Raw genomic sequence first — 18,809 nt, forward strand, 5'->3', positions numbered from 1 at the left:
GAAACTATCAGCAGCTGGAATTCCCAGCACAGCTCAAGATAACATTAAAACCTATATAAGTTTGCATCTGAGGTTCATGGGGGTATGTCTGATCGCCATTTCCAGCATTTCTTGAGTGAAGTCTCCTGGGCCTTCAGCGCCCTTCAGTGTCCCATTAGGAATTTCTCTTTCTTATGAAAAGAGCCCATCACCATAGTGTTAGAATTAATGATTTACTTTAAAATAGAATATGCAAGGCACATATGACAAACAGAAGCAGCCTGAGCTTTGCTGGCAGGCAGTCAGGATCCAGATGTTCGCTTGGGCAGGGTGCTTCATGGGAATAAAGTCACGGACTGTGTTCTTGTGCAGTTGTTGTAGGATTGACTAAGCAGAGACCCAAACACCCCAGAGTGTGCCTGGCACCTGGGGGCCCTTGCTGAGCCCCTGCTACCGTGTCTCCATGTGGGAGCGGAGGTTTAGGAGGTCCCCTGAGGGACCTGAGATCAGCACTCCCACCCGGGAGGACCCCAGCCACCATCTGCTATTTCCTTCAGTTCTGTCCTTTCAAATTAGGGAGAGCGAGACTGAGACTCAAGGTGAAGACTACAGGCTTGTCAGACATCAATACGGTGACTCCTGCTCTGGATTCTGCCCCCCACCACCCCCCCTGCCCTGAACATCACTATCTGGGTTAATCCTAACATCCCCAGCTTGGCTTCTTTAATCCATTTTAATATGCATGGGACTCAAGTGGGATCAGCAACCATTGTCTCTTAATCACGGTCTTGTTTTTCCTCTGCAGTCGGATTTTGCAGCTGGGGCCAGGGGGTTTCAAGAACAAGTAACATTTCATAACACTTGTTAGATGCATGAGTGGTGCCCAATGTGTTTATGTTGCCAAATGAGATGTTGAAGGAAAGTAGCTGCTTCTGCTTCCTATCACCATAGTTTATGGAAGAAAGGACATTCCAGCATCCAGCTGGGAATGCCCTGGGACCGGGACACTCAAGCCCGCCTGCCCAGCCCCCAGGTTTCCAGCTGCTTGAAAAATGTGTCTTATTCCTCCTTGGAGGCTCAATTACTGGGAGGGTGTCTTTGCATGAAGTCAGGGCTGTTTGAAATCAGGAGCCCGGCGCTCAGCGTGGGGTTGGTGGGGAGCTGAGCTTCGCGTTGGCAGAGTCCAGGGTTCTGACATGTCTTGTTTTCCCTTCTATTCTGAATTCTCAAAAAAAGATCTGCTGACATCTTGGCGTGACTCCAAGTCACTATGTTATCTGCTCAGCAGTCTTATATTTTGAACCCAGATGCTAACTAAGACGGGATTCGTTCTAAGTCATTTCTTCCATGGCAGAAACCATGGGAATATTTGAAGGGAGGAGATGCTTTCCAGGGGGCTGAACTTCCAGTGAAGAATCCAAGAATGGTCTCACCACAGTTCCTCAGAAACTTAAAACACGGAGGAACCCAGCAGTTTCTCTCCCGGGTACACCTAAGAGATTTAAAAACATACGTCCACACAAAAACTGCACACAAATGTTCACAGCAGCAGCATCCACAGTATCCAAAAGCACAAACAACCCACATGTGCATGAAAGGATGAAGGGATAAATGGACTTGGTCCAGCCACACACAGGGATCTTATTTAGCCATAAAATCCAATGAAGTTCTGATGCATGTTATAGCATGAGTGAACTTGGAAGACATGCTGCTGCTGCTGCTAAGTCGCTGCAGTCATGTCCGACTCTGTGCGACCCCACAGACGGCAGCCCACCAGGCTGCCCCATCCCTGGGATTCTCCAGGCAAGAACACTGGAGTGGGTTGCCATTTCCTTCTCCAATGCATGAAAGTGAAAAGTGAAAGTGAAGTCGCTCAGTCCAGTCTGACTCTTAGCGGCCCCATGGACTGCAGCCTACCAGGCTCCTCCGTCCATGGGATTTTCCAGGCAAGAGTACTGGAGTGGGGTGCCATTGCCTTCTCCATGGAAGACATGAGGCTCAGTGAAAGAACCCTGGCACGAGGGCTACATGCCCTATGACTCCATTTGTATGAAATGTCCAAAACAGGCAAACTCATAGACACAGAAAGTAGATTCGTGGTTGCTGGAAGCTGGGGAGGGGAAATTGAGAGTGATTCAAAATGGGTGGGCACTGCACCATCTGACAGAGGACCTGGCTGGAGCAGCCTGGGAATAAGCATATTATGAGCTTTAAGGGTTGGCCTCTCGGTAAAAATGAGTGTCTTTGGAGTATCAAGCAAGCTGAGCAAATTAGCAGAGATTCTGTTTCATAAGAGGTCCCCGGTGCCCACTGTGAAAATTAAAAACAATCTCTACTGCATTATCCCCAAAAACGAACTTCCTCTAAGTGCTAATAATAAGTGATTAGGTAGCCATGGAAACAGCTATTTTGGGAGAAAGGAAATCAAAGAAAATTGGATTTCAGAACAGGTTTATAAAGTCAGACTTTGCTTAATCTAACTTGAAACTCTGCAGTGTACGTAGGGTCTCATGCTTTGCACTCTTGTGTTTACGTGGTACCTTCCAGACACGTCCATGTACATAATTGGTTTTAGAATACTCTGGAAGAAAGATGCCCCCCAAAGAAAAGTATAGTGGGAAAGGTGAAGTGATTCACAGCTGTGTTAGCATTAGTTTCTCAGTCATGTGTGACTCTCTGCAACCCCGTGGACTGTACTGTCAAGCTCCTCTGTCCATGGGATTCTCCAGGCAAGAATACTGGAGTGGGTTGCCATTTCCGTCTCCAGGGGATCTTCCCCACCCAGGAATCAAACCCTGGTCTCCCATATTACGGGGAGATTCCTTACCATCTGAGCCACCTTCTAGAAACGTCTCATGTAAAGAAAGAGTTCTACTTTAGGAAAAGAAAATCTAAGCTAAGCTGTTGATGAGGGTAACATCCTAGCCCCTCTCAGTCAAATTCAACTAAGCACAAGCGTCACTTGGGTTCAGTGTCTCCTGTGTGCAGAGCATGTTCTAGGTTCTATAGTGGGGAAAGGAACAAGGCTGTTCTCTGCCTCCACGTGGCTCATAATATTATAGGTCCCCATAATATTATAGGTCCTCCCGTGCCAGGAGGTCTGCTGTGTATGCTGTGTGGAGTGGAGAGTGCAGCTCAGAGGGGCTTCTGGAGAAGGTTCTGGAGGAGCAGTGTGAGGCGGGGGTAGGATCTCAGCAGGAGGAGAGGTATGGGGTGGAAGCCCACACAGCAGGGACAGTGTCCGCAGAGAGGACTCATCCAAACTGAGAAGTGACCACCCGTCCTCATCCACACTGACAGGTGACACAGTGGTGTTCAGCCTTCAAGCTCAGTCTGACTTGCCTGTGTGTGGAGAGAAAGAAGAGGGTGGGGACCGTGTCCACATGCCTTTCTGCCCAGGTGTTGGAGCAAGAGTGATATAACCAGAGCTGTGTTTTAGGAAAATGTATGTGCCAACACCACCATGGCCAACTATCACAGGAGGCCCAAAGGGGTGGTGAGCCTCTGGATTAAAACGTATGTGCCAACACCACCATGGCCAACTATCACAGGAGGCCCAAAGGGGTGGTGAGCCTCTGGACTAAAACTATCTCAAACAGTCAGCTGAGCTCCTTAGGGCAGGTTGGGCCTTTTTATGTTGTCGTTGCTGTACCAAAGGACTCTTCCTAAAAGAAAAAAGCCGCAGCACCGGCTGCAGCCACCTCCAAGCCTGCACTTCTGAAGGGTGACAGTTTTGATATATGCCAATGGGTGTGGGTCCCAGCACTTCACCGTCATCTGCCTGCATCATGTAAAATGACAGTTTTGCCTGTTAAAGTTAAATGTGAGTGAAGTTCCTTGGATATTTATAAAATATCAAATAGAATCATGTCGGCAAAAATGGGTCTTTTATTACTAAACTTCAGAAAGATTTCTGGATGGTCGTTATTAGCAGTTCACCTACTAGCTGACCTTCAGCGATGGCATAGATGAGGTGGTCCATGGACTGGAAGGTATTTTCATCCACTGCAGTAAAAGGATGTCTCAGGCTGCAGCCAGATTGTCCCTAAAGAATGAGGTGCAGGTCAGTGACACAACTTTGTGTGTTTTGTACTTTTAATTATTAACGGTCCACTTTCCCCTGAGAAGGTGGAAGTTGCAGGAGCAGGTGGAGAAAGTCTGCTGACCTCGGGAAAGCTTCCTGGTTTTCAGTCTTTAATTGGACACCTCCGGCCCCCAGCCTGTCCGTGCATAAGAAAGTGTGCATACACGCACTTCTGTGGATTTACTAATGCTTCAGTGCTTTAACAACTGGCGAAAACTAGGTACAGACGGCGAGTGCCCTAGTCGGCGAGGCCCCAGTCCTCAGACTGGAGGATCCTGCTCGAAAGTATCCTGGTCTCAGCGGGCCGTGTCCGGAAACCCCGCCCCTGGCGCCGTGCGTCCCTTGAGCCGCGCCGTGCGTCTCCTGGCCCCACCCGCTACGCCGCGGGCCCCGCCCTGGCGTCGAGGGATGACGTCACCGCCTGCGCCCAGGACGGCAGAAACAGGAAGTGAGACCAAAACAAAGGAGCGGCGGCGGGGAACGGTCTCTGTTTTTCTGCTTCCTCCGGCCTCCTCCTCGACCGTGGCCGCCGACCCTCGGAAGCAGTCCGAACATGTCCAACATGGAGAAACACCTGTTCAACTTAAAGTTCGCGGCCAAAGAACTGGGCAGGAGTGCTAAAAAATGCGACAAGGAGGAAAAGGCCGAAAAGGCCAAGATTAAAAAGGCCATTCAGAAGGGCAATATGGAAGTTGCGAGGATTCACGCCGAGAACGCGATTCGCCAGAAGAACCAGGCAGTGAATTTCTTGAGGATGAGCGCGCGGGTGGACGCGGTGGCCGCCAGGGTCCAGACGGCCGTGACGATGGGCAAGGTGACCAAGTCGATGGCCGGAGTGGTTAAGTCGATGGACGCGACGTTGAAGACCATGAACCTCGAGAAGATCTCCGCCCTGATGGACAAGTTCGAGCACCAGTTCGAGACGCTGGACGTTCAGACGCAGCAGATGGAGGACACGATGAGCAGCACGACGACGCTGACCACTCCCCAGGGCCAGGTGGACATGCTGCTGCAGGAAATGGCAGACGAGGCCGGCCTCGACCTCAACATGGAGCTGCCGCAGGGCCAGACCGGCTCCGTGGGGACGAGCGTAGCCTCGGCCGAGCAGGACGAGCTGTCCCAGAGGTTGGCCCGCCTGCGGGACCAGGTGTGACCGCTGGACCGCTCAGAGGCGAGCCAGCCGCAAGCGACCTTCCGAAGACGGATACTTTACACTAGAACCTCGGAATCGGCCAGAATGCTGAACTGCTCTTACTCAAGATGCTTCTCCCTTCGGGTTTACAGTGCTCTCCAGACACACGAAGAATTCCCAGGCCTTCTCTTAACTTTTAACTGGATTTGAAAGTTCTGTATGGCTTGTGATTAAGTGTATCAAGTTAATTTGACTTATATGAATCTTTCTCAAAAATTTAGTCAAAACTCGGCAAAGTCGCTTCAGTCGTGACCGACTCTGTGCAACCCCATAGACGGCAGCCCACCAGGCTCCCCTGTCCCTGGGATTCTCCAGGCAAGAACACTGGAGTGGGTTGCCATTTCCTTCTCCAATGCCTGAAAGTAAAAAGTGAAAGTGAAGTCGCTCAGTCATGTCTGACTCTTCGCGACCCCATGGACTGCAGCCTACCAGGCTCCTCCATCCATGGGATTTTCCAGGCAAGAGTACTGGAGTGGGTTGCTATCTAACTCTAGTTCCCGTGTATTCAGTTTTCTGCCCGAATTATCAAAATTGACAGTTTTCTTTTTACTTTTGTGTAGTATCTGGAGTTGAGGGGTGGTGATTACGTAGGTCTATTGCTGGGCTTTCTACTGTTCATTCAGCAACTTATTTCATGGGCAGCGCCATTCTGTGTATCCTTAGTTTGTTGCTGTCAAATGCAGTCTACATCTGACTATTAATCTGTTCTCATAGCTTACACTGAAATTACTTTAGTACCTTCTCGTGTAATACTCTTTTACTTTTTATGGCCTATAAATTTCTTGTGGTAGTTGCCTTTCTGTAACGAAGAAAATGCTACGTAACCTCCACATATCATAAGAGAAAATCATTTGTTTATGGTTTTAAGATTTACAAGGCTTAATGTGTGACGGTTATTTCCAAGTGAATTTCTCTCACACATTTCTGGTTATTTTCCTATTCATTAGACTTTGATTAGATTTGTTTTAAAGTATACCAATTAGCATGACAGTCACATTTCTCTAATGTTGCCAAAGAACTGTTGATGGGTTTGAGAAGCCCTGGGACTGTGTGTGGGAGTGAGTTTTGTTTAGATTTTAATCAAAACTAGAAATAAAATTTTAGGTTCTAGTTATTCGCATTTATTATCTTGTCTTAAAGCGACAACTCTTTAAAACCTTGGAAATACTGATACAAGCTGGGATATTTGGTTTAGCCTTTCAAATCCCTGACATTCTCGTGCAGCGTCTGGAAGTGTGGGAAGGACAAGTGCAGACTCGACCCTCTCAGTCCAGAGCCCAGCTGTGCTGGCTTCTGTCTTTCTGGAACGGTGGTGTGCAAAGTAAAAGTGAAAACGTAGAGCCTGTAGCCACCACTTTCTCTGATCCTTGAACAAAGAGAGCAGTGACTTGCTTTTGCCTCAGCAGGCATATTAATCTAAGTTAAATAGTTAAGGATATTTTTAACTCCCCCTTCCCTTCACTGGAAGATTTCTCCATGAGACAATTCCAGTATTTCAGGAAATAATTCAGAGGACTCTTCCAAGCTCTTCGGAAGGTTGAGAACCAAATGTTCACCACTATAACATGTCCTCCTGTATGAATGTGTGTGTTTAAGCAGGGGAAAAAATGCAGAGGTGTGTGCAGATGAGAACTGACCCTCGTATTTAAGTGTCACTACGTCTGACTGGCTGTTGTTCCAGAGTCTTCTATGAGCAACACCTGCCAGTCGTCTCCCCACATCCTCTCTCTAGAACCTGTACCTTTAGGTGTCTCCTCCCATCTGCATGTTGCACAGAAGCAGCTGTATGTGAGCACATCCTAACCCTCCTCAGACTGCAAAAATTATTACAGCTCAAAAAGTAGCTTGGTGTTGATCCTTTGGTACATTTAGGACCCTTTTATAGTGCAGATATTCCCAACAAAATTAATATATTTTGTGAGATTAAATAGTGCTTATATATGCTTGGCCTTTCTTAAAATATGTTCATTTCAAACTACATGAATGTACATTTTTATAAAACATACATATTTTCAAAAGCATATCAGGCCCACGAATTATTTCCTCACTTTTGCAGTTGATGAAATGCTGGAATATGAACCACAGAAGTTTGTCAAATAAATCATTTTAAACTGCATGTTATTGCACATGAGTGTACATGCTGTTTACGAAGCTATTTAAGGAAAAATAATTTGGAGGTTGATTTGGTTCAGAAAGCATAGAATTTTTCTGGACTCGGTTTTAGCACCTGAATTTCTATTTGCATGCCCATTTCTAGAAGCCCAGGTCGTTAACTTCTTTACTGTAATGGTTTCTTCAAGGCAACCAGATTCCTCCTTATTGAAACTGCCCTAGGCTGAGCCCAGCTCAAACATAGACAAGGAAATAGTTCCTCTTCTGTGCAACCACTAGTACAATTTCTCCTCTTATTTCTCCTTTGTATTTTTCTGCCTTCAAATGCAGTTTCCAAATGGATTTAGAATAAACTTTTAAGTTCACTCTATGAGCTGTTCAGTTTATTTCAGTTCAGATGAGAAGTGTGCTGTTGGAGACCCTTCTTACTAAAGCTGTTTCTCCCTAAAGGAGTCTTAGTGTGGGTGTGCCCTTCAGGTGGGGGTGTCGAATGCCCACCCTGCCATGTTTGATTTGGAAAAGCACCCCCTAAAGTAAGCGCCAGTCCGACCATCCCACTCACTGAACATAGTCTAGGGGTCAGCCAGACCCCCCTCAACCTGTTGACCATGAGCAAGATACCTGCAACAGCTACAACACCCTCTTGGAGGTGTTTCCACAGCCAGAATCCAGAGCTCAGGACTTCAGGTGCTGCTGGCAACAAGCTTCAAGCCCGTGGACATAACACACTGATGAGCAGGCCTCTTGTCTTTTCTTCTTTTAATCAACTGGTTGGAATGAGACCAGCCTGCCTGGTTTACCAGGTTCGTTTTCCTACAGCCAGATGCTTAGCAAGGGTCACTAGTTTTCCTACAGCCAGATGGACTAGCAAGGGTCACTAGTCCACCCCAACTGCTCCATGTGGAGCAGGACAGGTATGTCTGGGTTACCATCCCTGGGCGTTGGATTGGTGCCCAGCTCGGTGGGCTCCTGGCTGAGGGTCCATTTGAACTCAGACCTCCCCTGGGTTCTCTTGCTCCCGACCCCGCCCAGAGCTCCCCAGTGACAGCGTCATTTTCTAATTGGATTGTTTTTAGCTATTGAGTTTTATGACTTCTTTATATATTGTGATTATTAACCCCTTATCAGACACCTCCTCCCATCTGGTAGGCCGTCTTTTTGTTTTGCTGGTAGTTTCCTTCGTTGCGCAAAATCTTTTTAGGTTGATGTAATCCCTTTTGTTTATTTTTGCTTTGCTTCCCCTTGCCTGAGGAGACATCCAGAAAGATAAATTACTGAGACCAGTGTTGGAGAACATGGCCTATGCTTTCTTCTGGGAATTCTGTGGTTTCAGGTCTTACATTCAAGTCTTTAATCTGTTTTGAGTTTGATTTCTATGTAGGGTGTGAGGTAGCAGTCTGATTTGATTATTTTCCGTGGAGCCATCCAGTTTCCCCAACACCAGTTCTTAAAAGAGACCATCCTTTCTCCAGTGTACGTTCTTTGCTCCCTTGTCATAAATTAGTTGTCTGTATGTTGTGAGTTTGTTTCTGGGCTGTCGATTCTGTTCTCTAGAATTGGCTTCTTAGAAGAGATTGGGTTCAATCTGAGGCTGCCAAGGGGAAAAAAAAAAAAGTGGGGATTACATAAAGGTCTGAAAAGCTGAAAATCCCCGTGTGGCTTTGACTGGGGTGGAAGGTTTGACACCACTGGGAACAGGGAAGAACTGGGGCGGATCACAGAGGGTGTGGAGGCAGGTTCAATGTGAACTTCACTCCCTGAAGAGGAGCAGGATGTGAGTCAGCAGGTGTGCCCTGCAGGTGAGGGGCAGGGACAACCTGGGTGGGGGCACAAGGGTCACTCGTCCACCCCAACTGTGACTTGGCTGCAACTCCTAAGCCCCAGCTCTGGTCAAGGACCACTTTATGTGGCCTGGGTCTCAGCCCTGCCGCAGGCTGCTGTCATTTCTGGTAACACTTTCCTCCAGTGTTTTTCCGTCAAGTAAATAAGCATCTTGAAGTGAATTTTGATAACACACCGAGAAAAGGCTTTACTCAGTTTGTCCGAGCTCTGACCTGCCACATTCTTCACAAAACAAATCATTTTAAATACATTTTATTTAAATATCTTTGGTACTTTTCCTTGGATCCAGTTGTTCAGACATTTAACAGAATAGTTTCATGTTTTTACAATCCACCCCCCACCCCCCAGCCAGAAGAACTCTGCGATTATGAGATACTGGGGTGGGGTGGCCAACAGAGGAGAAAAGAGCAGTGAATGGCTGTCTCGTGCCAGGATCCAGCAGAAGGTGATCCCAGTGGCCAGAGTAAAAACACTCTGCAAACACAACTATCCTCAGCTGTAGTAGGAAGCAGTTAAAGCACAGTAAATTGCTCTTTAACGGTTTTTCTTAAAGTGACTGTGATGGGAGTGACTGTACAATGGTAACTTGTTATTGTCTTGCAGCTCTGTGTCTAGTGGGAGTGAAGCGTCTACAAGTGGGACCCTTAGATCTTGTGAATTTTTCCTCATCACAGGCAGTGGTGTGTTTAGGGAGTCAACCCTTTAGAATTTAGTCATGGGCTTCCCTGGTGGTCCAATGGTTAAAAATCCACCTGCCAATGCAGGGGAAATAGGTTCATTTCCTGGTACAGGAAGATCCCACATACTAAGGAGCAACTAAGTGCTGCAACTACTGAGCCCATGAGCCAAAACTACCAATGCCGTGTACCTAGAGCCTGTGTGCCACAACCGGAGCCCCTGCTCTCCCCAGCTAGAGAATGCCAGCACGCAACAATGAAGACCCAGTGCAGCCAGAAATAAATCTTTTTTAAAAACCATAAAAAAATTTAGTCACACAAAACTGCATAATTTGGAAAGTTCCTTTAAAATTCCTGTCCTATATATTATTTTAGGAGTCCCAATTTTAAGAAGTCCTTCTATACCATGTGGGTAATACACCAGTTGAACCAAAGATTAAGGCGAAAAGCCTGCAGAAACTGACTGCTGTAGTTTTTACTCCTTAGGCTCTCAGCCATCTGGGGGGATTTGCAGCTTTGGTGGCACAAATGTGAACTCAGAGGACTATCCTGCATCAGTGACAGTTCAGAAGATGCCTGGGAAATGTTCACTGATGCCTGTCAGATCCTAGGTGGTTAAGTACCAAGTGGAAGTGGTAAAGAGCCCACCGGCCGATGCAGGAGACGTGAGTTGCAGGTTCAATCCCTGGGTTCGCAAGATCTTCTGGAGAAGGACACGGCAACCCACTCCAGTATTCTTGCCTGAAGAATCCCACAGACAGAGGGGCTTGGAGGGCTACAGTCCATGGGGTTGCAGAGAGTCAGATACGACTGAAGCGTCTTAGCCCGAATGCGTGGAAGAACCCTAACACCCCTCCCCGGCTCAGAGGTGGGGACACGAGGGACAGCTTTCCTTTGTCTGGGTGAGGAGGGTACTCCTACAGCGTCCTCCTTGGGATGGTGGTCTCTGATCTTTCAGGAATGCTTGATGTCTTTTTTGTTGACCACATTTCATTGTTTCTACTTGTACCAGTCACGGCCATCTAATAGACTCACTCATCCCCTCCTCTCTGTCTGCATCCAGTGTGAAAGCGGTGCCCCCTAAACTCTGAGCTGAAGGACTTCCTGCCTGGTCTGATTTTCAGTTCCTTCCAGCCCTTTCAGAGAGGATCAGCATCTGTCACATGTTCATGTTAGATTTCCCTGCTAAGAGGAGGACCGCCTCAAGTTATCACAGCCCTGCAGTGGGAAGGGAGGCAGCTCATCCTCCACCCGCCAGAGCCCCCAGGGTCCGGAGCCCCACCACCATTGTGCAGATACCTCTCCCCCTCCATCACAGACTTGAGGCTCTTGCCCTGTTCCTTCCCCATGAGGTGTTCGGGGTGGACCTTGAGGGCCTTCTGATGTACCAGACACAAAGCCAGCGAGGACTGGGCCAAACCCCACTGTGGTTTTCACACCAGGCTGAGCTATCAGGCGTCCCCTTCTAGACCCTCCTCCAGAAAGCAGCTCCAGGGCCTGCAGTGCTGGCCAGGGAGGCTGCTGTGACCATGGGGAGGCGCCCACCCATCGCTGTGCAGAAGCTCCTGAGCACACAGGCTGAGGGGAAGCCTCCATAGCTTTACTCGAGATCAGAGCAGTGGACTTGAGCCGTCCAGGAGAAATGTCGGGCAAGTCCCCTCCTGGTCCTCACACACTCTGCTCCTCCCACCTGGAACGTGGTCCCGTGCTCACTGGTTACCAGCTCTGTGTCCTCCGGGGTCCCCCTGTATCCCCTAGGTTCCCCCGTGTCCTCCCAGGTCCAGGTTGGGCCTTGGAGCACCTGCTCGCCTCATCCCACAGACACGCAGGGTGTCAAGCCAGGTGCTGGGGAAACCCATCCAACGGGACAGAATGGTGGGTCCTGAATTCAGAGGGAGAGACAGATAATAGACAAATATGTATAGAATTTGTCAGGTGGTAGTAAGTGCTATGTAGGAAGAGAAGGCTGGGTGGGCGTGAAGGTGGACGTGAACGGGGGTGGGGGGTGGGAGGACCCACACATGCCGTGTCCTGCCCTCTCTCCACCCCTCCACCAGTGAAGCATCGGACCTTGGGGACCAGACTGACCCCCCACACAGGCTCAGCCTGTGCACACACGACTCCCTCTGAACCCCGGTCTTACTGGGACGGTCTGGCCTGCTGTGTGCCTACACAGCAGCCATCCACCAGCTCAACCTTGCAAGGACCCCAGCCTTGCACAAGGGAAGAGGGGAGGGAGGGACGGGTCTGGCACCCCATCAGCACCGTGAGGACACTGACCTGCTGGGGAGACATGTGTTGAATAAAGCATGAACCTGCTGGTCCATGGCTGCCTGGTCCCCCTGGGCTCGAGGGGGCCCCCCCAAACATGGGCACCTACCTCCCAGCCTGGAGGTGTTCCCAGCATGTCTTGCTTTTTTTCTAGCTTCCTGGAGAGAATCGACAGTGTCAGCCTGGTGGACTACACACCCACCGACCAGGTAGGTGGGGTCGGGCCATGACCACAGCCCGAACCTGGGGATACTGGAGGGTTTCTGCTCCCTGCCTCCCACCTCCCAGAGGTCTGGGCTCCTCACCCACCCCAGCATCCATCCGTCTGTGAGGCTGACTCAGTAGCTATTACCTGGGCCTTGAGCCCACCCCTGGATTCTGTCTTCAGACTCCTCATCAGTTCGGAGGGGCCACTGTCCCCCCAATTCTGGAATCTGCAGTGGCTGATTGACATCCTAATGGATTTAGTCACCAGCAAAGAAACACTGAAACCTGACTGGCCTGCAGAGGTGTCAGATTGTGAAACTGTAAGGCTTTCTCATCCCCTTGGGAATACACCGTCTTTTATGTTAGCGACTAGAAATACAGGAGAAGACAGTCTGAAACCAGCCAGCACCCACGGGAATCTGACCCAGAGCAAGAGCCGGCATGACGGGCTCAGCTTCCCAGACCCCAGGCAGCTGTCAGGGACCCGTGTCAGTAGAGGACGCTCAGGAGAGATTAGAAGAAATTCCTAAGAGAAAGCTGAGCCATCAAGACTGTAAACCAGACCAATACATAACTGTGATTTTCTCTGGGGAGTGAGACCGAGAATGTTTGTCAAGTGTTTAATTTCCTTTTCTTTTCTGATGGAGAGAACCTCACGGCTTGTGGCTGCCCCGGGGCCACCTCCTAAGGACGGGGTCTCTGGGTCTGCTTCCCTCTCTGCCCCAGGATGACCCCTAAGGACAGGGTCACTGGGTCTGCTCCCCTCTCTCTGCCCCCAGGACCTCCTCAGGTGCAGAGTTCTGACCTCAGGGATTTTCGAGACCAGATTCCAAGTGGACAAAGTCAACTTCCAGTAAGTGTGTGGGCAGGACCCCTGGGCCTGGGCGGTGGGTGATCCTGGGCGGGCAGGCACTGCCACACCCCCGTGCACACCCTGGAGTGCAGGTGGTCAGTGCAGGGAGGAAGGTACCTGAGCTCCACATGGCTGAGAGGGTGAGCCAGCCTGGCAGCCTGGGCAGGTGCAGAGGAGGAGGACGCAGGCAGGGGGCTGCCCTGGGGGGACAAGAGCCGAGAGCCACTGACCGACCGCAGGGCAAGGGCCCAGAGAGAGAAACACTGGGTGTGGACACCCAGCTGGGCCAGACTAGGGAGGCCCCATGGGTCCAGTCCACAACGTCACCATGCAAGGAGAGCCTTCGGCTGAGGGAGCAGCAAAGGAGGAGCATCCACCACCCCTGGTTAACCCCCCCACCCCATTCTACCCCAGCATGTTTGATGTCGGCGGCCAGAGGGATGAGAGAAGAAAATGGATCCAGTGCTTCAATGGTGAGTTCTCTGCTCTCTCAAGAAAATAGGAATGAACCCACCTCCACTCCCACTGCCGTGTCTTAGCTGCTTCCCACTAGCTCATCATCAAGCGCCTTGACCAAGCGTCCCCTGGACGTGGGAGTCCGGCATCCTGGGTCACACTGTCCCTGCTGCTTTGGGGATCGGGGTCACCAGTGCCGTCACCGAGGGAGCTCTCCCTGGAGACATGGAGCATCACTGCTGTGAGTCACCCAGGTGCCCCTCTTCCCCACCCAGACGTCACTGCTATCATCTATGTGGCCGCTTGCAGCAGCTACAACATGGTCATCCGGGAAGACAACAACACCAACCGCCTGCGGGAGTCACTGGACCTTTTCGAGAGCATCTGGAACAACAGGTGAGAGGTGGTGAACTCACCCTCACCCTGGGTTTAGAGCTAATACCGCTCAGCACTGCCATCTTTGTTTTCCAAGGGAATCTTTCCTCATGATAAATCTTCTCAAACCATAAGCAGCGTCCCTTCCAGCCCATCTAATATGGAGACTTTCAATGGGGCTGGAACTGACAGGACTCAGTCAGGAAAATCCGTATCTCTACGTTGCTGTTGCTACTGCTAAGTCACTTTAGTCGTGTCCAAGTTGCTTTAGTCGTGTCCCACCAGGCTCCCCCATCCCTGGGATTCTCCAGGCAAGAACACTGGAGTGGGTTGCCATTGCCTTCTCCAATGCATGAAAGTGAAAAGTCAAAGTGAAGTCGCTCAGTTGTGTCTGACTCTTAGCAGCCCCATGGACTTCAGCCCACCAGGCTCCTCCATCCATGGGATTTTCCAGGCAAGAGTACTGGAGTGGGGTGCCATTGCCTTCTGGTTCAAAATTGGCTTTGTTTGGGTTTTAACATTCAGAAAGCAACCATTCGAAGCATCCACTGATGATCAGATGACCCCTGAGCCCCTCCCTCAGCTTGTCAGCCAAGTGATGGGTCCCCACTCAGACCCCCCACATGCCAGCTCCTCGACCAGTAGCCCCAGATGCCCACTTCTCTGTTCTGTTGTTGAAGCTTTAACTTCTCCTGCTTTTCTAACCCTTTACTAGTAAATTACACCACAAATCCAAGTACACTTATTCCCTACATGAAGTTTAGTTTTGGTGCCAGTAAACGTACAGCCTGGTGGAGCAGAGTTATCCTGGTGGATAGTTTATCCTCATGCGAGTGTCAAGCGTCCAGATGGAGTGGGGGCCGAGGTGCCAGGCTGTCAAGAAATCCAAGCCCCTCACAGCGTCCAGAGGGCGGCAGGTTGCCTCACCCTGCTCCTGCCGAGGACCTGCATCTGTGTGCTTGCTTCTCCTTCCAGGTGGTTGCGCACCATTTCCATCATCTTGTTTCTGAACAAACAGGATATGCTGGCAGAAAAAGTGCTAGCGGGGAAATCAAAAATTGAAGACTATTTCCCAGAGTACGCAAATTATACTGTTCCTGAAGACGGTAAGATTATGAAACAAGTTATCTCGGAATTATGGGAAAGAATTGCTCTTTCAATAGCACTGTGACTATAATTCCCAATTCTGATGAATCTGGGAAATTCAGTTAATTTAATCAGTCTTCTTGACCCCTGCCCCCTCTAAGCTACTAGAGCATTCAAGTGTCCGTAGGGTCCCTGTGTGAAAATTTCAGTCTGACTTGGTCCACACTGGGCAGGCGGAGGGAAGGCAGCTTGTTATGGGTGAGGGTTGACGGAGACTCTCTGCCTCCCGGGCTTGTGTGGGTCGGTCTGCGTGGACCTGCCCACTGACCCGCACAGACTGAGAGGGAGCCACTGTCTGAGCGGCCCTAGCCAGGCCTCTGTCCTGAGCCACCCGCTGCCGGCACCATGTTGAGGCCTCTGTTCCCAGCGATGACTCTGGCCACAGCATGGTGACTTCATCAGGCAACCAACCGTCCCAGGAGGCCGTCAGTGCTGCAGCCTAGAAGGTCCCACCCGGCAAACCTTGGAGGATTCGCGCTCCCTTTCAGGGGCTGCTTCTGGGTTTTGAGTTTCCTAGGCCACCCCCCATCCCGCCCCCAGAGTCTGCAAGGAGGGGTTTGCTTAGAGCACAATAACCCCACTCCTCATGGTTTAGTCCCAAATGGGATGAAGCAGAATGAAGGGGGCTTTCCCAGAGACTTCAGTTAGAAGGGAAGAAACCTGTCTAGGTCTCTGCACCAACTTCAGCCAGCCTGGCGGGGGCTCCCTAGGCCCGGGAGCAGCTGCCCACAGGCTGCACCAAGGCCCCACGCTGCCTGCCGTGTGGTGGCGTCGCCGTCCACCTCACAGGCAGGGCCTACTCTGACCTATCCGGGGAACCAGCCTCCTGCTCCCCTCACCCTGTCTGGTCAGCATGTTTCATGGGAAGGTCTCAGCATGAGGCCTAAGGATGACCCGGGCGTGCAAGCGGTCGGGGGGCGGGGCTCCCCGTCAGTGAGACATTTCATCTGATGTGAGTGGACGTCGTCTCCCAGCAGCAGACGCCAACCACTGCTAAAATCAAAATTACCTGGGAGGAGGAAGGAAGATTTCGGCTGCATGGCCGAAGGCCCTCCGCCTCTTACGCCCTCCGTCGAGCTGTATTCGTTTCATGGCTCTTAAATAAAAACTCCTTTCATCTCCTACAGCGACGCCGGATGCAGGAGAAGACCCCAAAGTCACGAGGGCGAAATTCTTCATCCGGGACCTGTTCCTGGTGAGCACTTCCCCGCCCTCTGCCTTCCCACCACCTCGGCCCGCGCGGCTCTGCGCTCAACCTCCTACGGCTCCGAGAGGTTGACTTACGACCTGGGGTCACACAGCTTGTCAGCAGCGCCGGTCAGGGCGCAGGCCCCGGGGCGACCCCGAGACAGCTACCCATCCGCGTGTCGCCTTTTCCCAAAGGGACGGGGCAGGGGGGCGTTTACTCCCCCTCGGCTCAGGGGTCACAGAGAAACAGACCCACTCAGGTTTAAATGTCCTCATTTTGAAAAGAAACTTTGTATTCTGAGCTGATTTCAAATTTGCATAGAAAGTGGGTTCTGGGGGGCTCAACCCTGGCAGACACCCCCTATCCCCGCCCCCCACCCCGGAGCTGACGGCCGTGTCCTCACAGCGCATCAGCACGGCCACCGGCGACGGCAAGCACTACTGCTACCCTCACTTCACGTGCGCCGTGGACACGGAGAACATCCGCCGCGTCTTCAACGACTGCAGGGACATCATCCAGCGGATGCACCTCAAGCAGTACGAGCTCCTGTGAGCCCCCCGCCCCCCGCTGCCCCGCCCCCGCCCCGCCCATCCCAGGCTCGCCAGGCACAACTCAAGGAGTCCTGTTCATCCGCCCTGGGGCTGTCTGCGGGGCTCTCATTACCACCGGGCCCCCAGCCACCTCTGTCCCCTCACTCCTCCCCAAACCCTGGTCTGTGTAGGGGTAGGGGCCCCTGACTCGTGGAGAAGTTGGAAGATGGGGAGACACACTAGCTCAGGCCTGACTGAGGATTGCCTTTCTGACCGGATGGGCCCCCGACTCAGGGGAGACCCTGAGCCGCAGTGGGGTTCAGTTCCGTCCCCAGGGGAGGCCAACTTCAGCATTGTTGCTGGAGCCCCTTGACCTTCCACGTGTCAGCAGAAAGCCCCCACTCACTGGGGCCACGTTCCTCCAGTTCACATGAGTCCCATCCACTGTGGTCCCCCAGACTCCACTGCTGTGGCAGAGCCTCCTTTAATAGGTTCTTCCTGTTGCTGTTTTATTGCTGGTTTATTACACTGTACAGACCACAAGATGTAATATTATTTTGATAACTAACTACTCAAGGAAAATCCCTATAGATCTTTGTGCCTTGACTGTGGCTGTCCCTGTAAAGAAACGCGTTTCTGTTGTGCTGAACAGTCATCCTCATCACTGCACTTGCTTTGAGGAAGAGAACAAATGGTGTATGTAGAGTTTAGGGGTTTATTAGGCTGGTACTCTTTATAATACTCATTGATCAATAGATATGTGTATATACGTTTATATAAATATTTGTAAGTGACACACAGTAATCCTCCACCTCTCACAGAATGCCATGCCCACAAGCCTCTTTCAGGGAACCAGGGACATGTTTCTATCCAAAAAACATGTTTCTCCATTATCTGGCTATTTAAAGACTTTTTCAAGGCCACCTGTTCCCTTAGTCAAAGTTTCTGAACTACTTCCTTGAGCACAGGTCCCATCATAAATAGCAAGGAAAATACAAGGGTTTCAGGCTGTGTCTGGCCTGGGGGGAGTCAAAGGACAGACTTTGATTTGCCTTTTGAAGAAGAAACACAACAAAACCTTTATTTGAAACACGAATACAGCTGTTCCTCAACCCTGAAAGATCAGCAAATGCAGCCTTGTGAGCGCCATCGAGCACAAGACCTCAAAAGCCAGCCTCATCTGTCCACCACCCTGAGGCTGGTGCTCTCAGGTCAAGGATAACCTGTTAAACTGTCTGAGGTCATATCCTAACAACATGGATGCCGACATTAACTTCCATTTCGTCTTTATGGTCTTTAATGTTTTAAAGTTTACTCTCTAAAGCAGCATCTTACTATCTTTTGTAAACTCATCCACATTTACACGCTAGTTTTCCATGAAATAAAGGATGACAGCTTTACATACAGTGCACCATCACATATTTTGAATCATTATCACTGAATTTGGGCTCCTGCCATCCTTGATCGTTCCATTAAACTCAGATGAACAGAGACTTACAAAGGGGAAACAATCTTCAGTTTCCATTGCATTTTCACAGTACAACATGAAGAGAATCTTAAGAGCTACAGCCCCAATATATACCCAAAAGAATAAAACTGTATTTTTATATGAATTATAATTCAACAATTCCCCTGTAACTAAACTTCCTATTTAGATAAGTCTGATTGAAGAGCTAGATTCTCTAAAACACACACACACACAGATTATATGAGGCTTAAAATTACCACGGCATATTTATTTTAAATACCAAAAGCCTCTTCCTGGTCCATTTTTTCGACTTTCTACTGACAGGCATTCAATTCAGATTTAACAGCTTGGAGAGGAAATTACACTCATCTAAAAATCTGATTCCATTAATTTAGCACAGAAATAAAGAAGTCTGTGAGAACAATATA

At 50.2% G+C, this 18,809-nt stretch overlaps 2 protein-coding genes across 4 annotated transcripts in view; both read left to right on the plus strand.

Moving 5' to 3' along the window:
• The window catches only part of GNAL (G protein subunit alpha L), a 71,073-nt gene extending 52,266 nt beyond the window's left edge, over positions 1 to 18,807 (plus strand). For 2 of the 3 annotated variants that reach the window (XM_027526284.1, XM_027526282.1), the window contains 7 exons: positions 12,312 to 12,366; positions 13,144 to 13,217; positions 13,632 to 13,690; positions 13,949 to 14,069; positions 15,024 to 15,154; positions 16,322 to 16,389; positions 16,789 to 18,807. In XM_027526284.1, coding sequence (XP_027382085.1) covers positions 12,312 to 12,366; positions 13,144 to 13,217; positions 13,632 to 13,690; positions 13,949 to 14,069; positions 15,024 to 15,154; positions 16,322 to 16,389; positions 16,789 to 16,935 — 655 coding nt within the window. In that variant the 3' untranslated portion in view covers positions 16,936 to 18,807. Of the gene's footprint in view, positions 1 to 10,635; positions 10,789 to 12,311; positions 12,367 to 13,143; positions 13,218 to 13,631; positions 13,691 to 13,948; positions 14,070 to 15,023; positions 15,155 to 16,321; positions 16,390 to 16,788 lie in introns of those variants that run through there. The other variant, XM_027526283.1, reaches the window with a different exon arrangement.
• On the plus strand, positions 4,488 to 7,737 carry CHMP1B (charged multivesicular body protein 1B). The gene has a single exon (XM_027526285.1). It carries the CDS (start codon positions 4,617 to 4,619, stop codon positions 5,214 to 5,216), a length of 600 nt encoding a protein of 199 aa, XP_027382086.1. The 5' UTR covers positions 4,488 to 4,616; the 3' UTR covers positions 5,217 to 7,737.
• Positions 18,808 to 18,809: the final 2 nt, after the last annotated feature.

This window comes from Bos indicus x Bos taurus, chromosome 24, assembly GCF_003369695.1.
Source record: "Bos indicus x Bos taurus breed Angus x Brahman F1 hybrid chromosome 24, Bos_hybrid_MaternalHap_v2.0, whole genome shotgun sequence".
NCBI lineage: Eukaryota > Metazoa > Chordata > Mammalia > Artiodactyla > Bovidae > Bos > Bos indicus x Bos taurus.